At 36.3% G+C, this 4,674-nt stretch overlaps 1 protein-coding gene across 1 annotated transcript; it reads left to right on the top strand.

Annotated features, from left to right (window-relative positions):
* The first annotated feature begins 3,082 nt into the window (after positions 1-3,082).
* Positions 3,083-3,970, top strand: LOC143591142 (nuclear transcription factor Y subunit B-3-like). The gene is made up of 2 exons (XM_077071440.1): positions 3,083-3,418; positions 3,589-3,970. The coding sequence occupies exons 1-2, from the start codon at positions 3,324-3,326 to the stop codon at positions 3,968-3,970; spliced, it is 477 nt and encodes a 158-aa protein (XP_076927555.1). The 5' UTR covers positions 3,083-3,323.
* The last annotated feature ends 704 nt before the right edge of the window (positions 3,971-4,674 follow it).

Genomic DNA, 4,674 nt, shown 5'->3' with positions numbered 1-4,674 from the left:
GTGGTAACTGTACATTTTGTATACTTTATTTTTTATTTTGCTTTATAATTTCTAGTTTGTTTGTTATTATTGGTATTTTAAGCTACCATCTTAGCAAAAACCAAGTGTGGGGAAATTCTTGTGGATTTCTCTTCGACACTGTGTTGGGAACAACCCGGGGTTTTTCATGGAAGGATGTGGAGTTTTACTTAGTAATGTCTTTGTTTTTATTTTTTCTCAAAACCATACATTGGGGACAATGTATCCCAAGTGTGGGGATGGGGGAATTTTCTTTTTCAAATTTTTTTCTAAAAAATAAAAGAAATAAACTTTTTTTTAAGTTTAAAAGAAAATCGGAAAGTGGTAAGATGGCTGGGTAAGTTTGGTCCATTTTACAGGTCATAATTCCCTAAAGGACATGTTTGCCTAGTTGTTTTAAAAAGGTGGTTATGTAGTATTTTAGTCAAGGTTAACATGCTTTCGGTATAATAACCTGCATAACATGTCCATATACACTTGTGCATTGAGAAAGTTGAGATTGGTGAGAAAGTTGATATTTTCCGATAGAACTTGTGCAATTAGTGCATTTCGAGACCTTAGCTTGGCATGAGTGCAAAAGTGATAGAGGCAATTAGGTTAAACCTCATCTGGATGAATGCGAGTGTGGGTTTTGTGGGTTGGGCCTCATACATTACATATATGAGCGTGGATAGTGAGAGGGGCGGGGGTTGGTTCCCTTAGAAAACAATTTTGGACTTATTCTGTTTATTCAATCAACCCCGATGTTAAATTTCGAGATGATTCGACTTAATAGGTTTCTTTGTATTTGTAATTAGTATTTATCAATAGGATGTATCAAGAATTATGTTTATTATGTTTCAAAAAAAAAAGTTGTGTTAGAGATACAATGTTCAAGTATTATATAGTGGAAAAAAAAGAAAATGAAAAAATATATATATGAAAAAAATAGAAAAAAAAGAAAAAAAAAAGAGAGAAGTTAGTGATGTATATAGTTGTTTATTTCCTAGTTTACTTAGTTTGTTTTGTAATAAGCCGGATTGGATCGTTTGAGCTACTTTCAATATTCCCTTTCCATACCCTTACACCTAGCCCCATTATAACCCGTTTTAAGCCCTCTTGATTTGCATTTGTGTCAAATCATTTATATAGGTGGAGATTTGATGATTGCACAAGCGTATGCTAGGAGAATTGGTTATATGTGAAAATGTGTGAATGATCATCAATAAGAGGGAATGCGTAAAGGTGTGTTATGTATGGGTAAAAACCGAAAACATAGGTTTGGTTAGAATTCTATGGTTTAAATAGAGTATCAAATATACTAGTGCAAACCTATAGTAAAGAGGGGATAGGGTATGACTTAGGACCTTGACTGAACCGGATATGTTGGTATGCTTGGTGGTTATAAATTAAAAATGAAAAATTGTTGTTTGAGGTGTTTCTTGGGGGCAAGCAACGGTTAAGTGTGGGAATGTGACTGGTGAACCGTAGGGAAGCCGTTAAGCGAGCTAAAAGATATAAATCCATATGCTTAACCAATTAATTTCATGGAATTAGTTGACTATGGATACTCATATAATTGTAGGTATGAGGAGATAGAGGATGAAATCATGAGAACGTGGGCGAAAACGGCGAAGAAAACGGAGTTGAAACGAGAAATATATGAAGAAAACAAGAAAATGATAAAGAGCTCCACCGTAGGCCACGGTCCAACTGATCAAAAATGACAGTTTTCACCGTACCGTGGCGTTCTGGGGCACCGTGGAAGCCACCGTGGCCCACGGTGGGCACCGTGGGTCACGGTCCGAGAGCTGTAACTTCCGTTTTTCTTTGTTTTTAATCCATTTTTCATTGTATTTTCACATATCTATCATTGGAGAACGACTAGGAGCGATCTTGGGGGTTCAATAACATCAATTGTGAGTTGTGTAAACATTGAATACTTGTCTTTGATTCATATGATTACTATAATCTAAGGGATGATGAACCGAATCATGCTCAACTAATTTCTTTTGTGTTATCTCCCGAATTGTAAGGTTTTCCATTGAAAGTTTGTTAATTGTTTATGTTATTTGTGGGATAGTAATTTGATCTTTTGATTATATTTCTATGGTGATTGTGAGTTTGATTAGTAATTGTTAGTATAGTGTAATTCGTGTTCTCGACTATCAGTTCTTGGTGCCATATGCAATCGGGATTTATTGGAAGGGAATTAGGGTTGGCTATATAAAACTGATTATCGAGTGACAACCTTGCGTTTTTACAACCCAAGTACTTAGTCCTCTTTTATCACAATCAAACGCATACTCACGAACTATGTCTATGTAGTTCATCCCAAAAGTAAAAGTTAACATTATCAATCTTGAAAACCTGAAATCGGGAGAGAGCATTCTTTTTATTGAATCAATTAAAACTCGTTAAATTGTTTTCAGTTCTTTTTGTTAATCAAATCAAACAACCAAATCTTTGAATCTACCTTTTATGCAATTTATTTTAATAGAGTTAAATTATAAAGATACTTAGTAACACATTTTCCATAAACTCTCTGTGTTCGACACCCACTTACTGCTATCTAATTAGTTGTATTTGGTTTATTTTTGAGTGAGTCTTCGACCTCACGTCAAATTTTGATCATTTTATGTATTTTATGTTTCATCCACTTTCTCTGTTAGCTGATAGAATAACTAAAAGTGTTATTAGAGTCAAAATGAAGCAAAATGGATTGGATAATGATACTCTTTATCAATAGGTCTGATCACTTTTGTATGATATATTGCCAAAAATCTTCATACAAAGTTTGAGATTCACAATTAGTGTTACCACCTACCTCCATGTATGTTTAATTTGTGAGACAAGCTAAGTTATAAAGAGAAAATGGTAAGACCCGCGAGATTCGACATGTCCCCAGGCCCGGTTAATTAATGGTATTTTTAAAACTCAATAACCGACTCTAATGTAAATAATAGGGTCTGATTCGAGTCCTCCAACTTGTCTGCTTTGCTGGTCCTTTGGCTTGCCACCTAAACATAGTCCATTGTGATGCTCTTATTTATGTATGTTTATGTTTGGTCAATAGATTACTCAAGCACCGGTGAGATCTTATTCGTCTTCCACAATCAAAACATGTCATGTGAAACTTTATCAACGGTCCACATTCCACCACCATCAAATCCACCTGAAGTTGACTCTTCCACCACCAACCGTCATTACTTATCCACGTGGCAATATCAATGGTATATATTCTTAATTTCTTATAAACTCTCTTTCTTTCTTTTCCGTTTTATATCATTCTCGGATCACTGTAAAAATGCATTAACCGTAACCTAATGAATTCAATGGCGGACTCCGATAACGAATCTGGTGGCTGCCAATCTACGCTTCGCGAGCAAGATAGGTTTCTTCCGATAGCGAATGTAAGCAGGTATTATACACAATGTAATTAGACAAATGTTAAAGGCCGTATTAGTATATTATGCAAATATGAATTAATATCTTATATAACTCTATCTCTTATACAAACATTAACTAACAATTATCAATACGATACAAAATATATTTACACACACTTAAGAGTTTAACTTTTAAATGCAGGATCATGAAGAAAGGCGTGCCAGCGAACGGAAAGATATCGAAGGACGCAAAGGAGACCGTGCAGGAGTGTGTGTCGGAGTTTGTTAGCTTCATCACGGGCGAGGCGTCAGACAAGTGTCAGAGAGAGAAGCGAAAGACGATCAATGGTGACAATTTGCTATGGGCGATGACGACTTTAGGGTTTGAGGATTACGTGGAGTCGTTGAAGGTTTATTTGCAGAAGTTTAGAGATATGGAGGGGGAGAAGACTGCGGCTAGTGCAGGGCGGCTGGTGGAGGAGAAGGAGAATGATGGTGATGCGGGTGGCGGTCGGTTGTACGGATCACCAATGTGTTACCAGATGCAAATGCCTCAAAAGGCAAGATTGCTTTATCACTATTAAGATTAAGAAAGAGTAATGATAGTAATGACTGTGTTTACAAAATAATTGTTACTAAAGTTTGAAATAATAATTATTTTAAAATGAATTTCTGTAAGGTTTATTCCGTTTCTAATAATGAAAATGACACCATACCTTCGATCATGACTGTCTTAGTTGACACCCCAGTTCTCGTTGACGTTGACATTGTTGACGTCGCCTCAGACACTGTGTTGCCATCTCTGACAATGCCTTGTCATCATACCGTCGCCACCACCTATACCATTGTGATGTCGACCCTCTCTACCCGCCATTACTAGCTAGTGGCAGTTAAAAAATAACGAGTGTATTTATTTTGATATTTTTCTAATATGACTCAAATTTACCGATGCTCCTTTTGATCATAAACCGTTTGTGAGGCTTCATGAATGTTTCCTTTAGACTTCTGCTGGAAAATGGAAATCAGACGTTTTGACAATTTGAAGAAAACATTTATACAGGACGAAAGAAGCAAAAAGTTTCCATTTGTCCATAAAAGTTGCGTATTTTTTTGGTACTTCCCAGGTGTAGTAAGTCACTCGGTCAAAGAATGGAACCAACCAATGATAAGGCTTATACATCACTGGACAACCCTCACTGGTTGACGTGGACGCTGACATAGCACCCCTCACGCGAGGGGACTCACTTGAACAACACCCTCCATCTCCTCCCAAAAAAAAATAAATTTT

This window comes from Bidens hawaiensis, unplaced genomic scaffold, assembly GCF_021521415.1.
Source record: "Bidens hawaiensis isolate Kalapana, Puna unplaced genomic scaffold, B.hawaiensis_p1.1 tig00039303_1, whole genome shotgun sequence".
NCBI classification, from domain to species: Eukaryota; Viridiplantae; Streptophyta; class Magnoliopsida; order Asterales; family Asteraceae; genus Bidens; species Bidens hawaiensis.
This window is presented reverse-complemented; position numbering and strand designations above follow the sequence as displayed.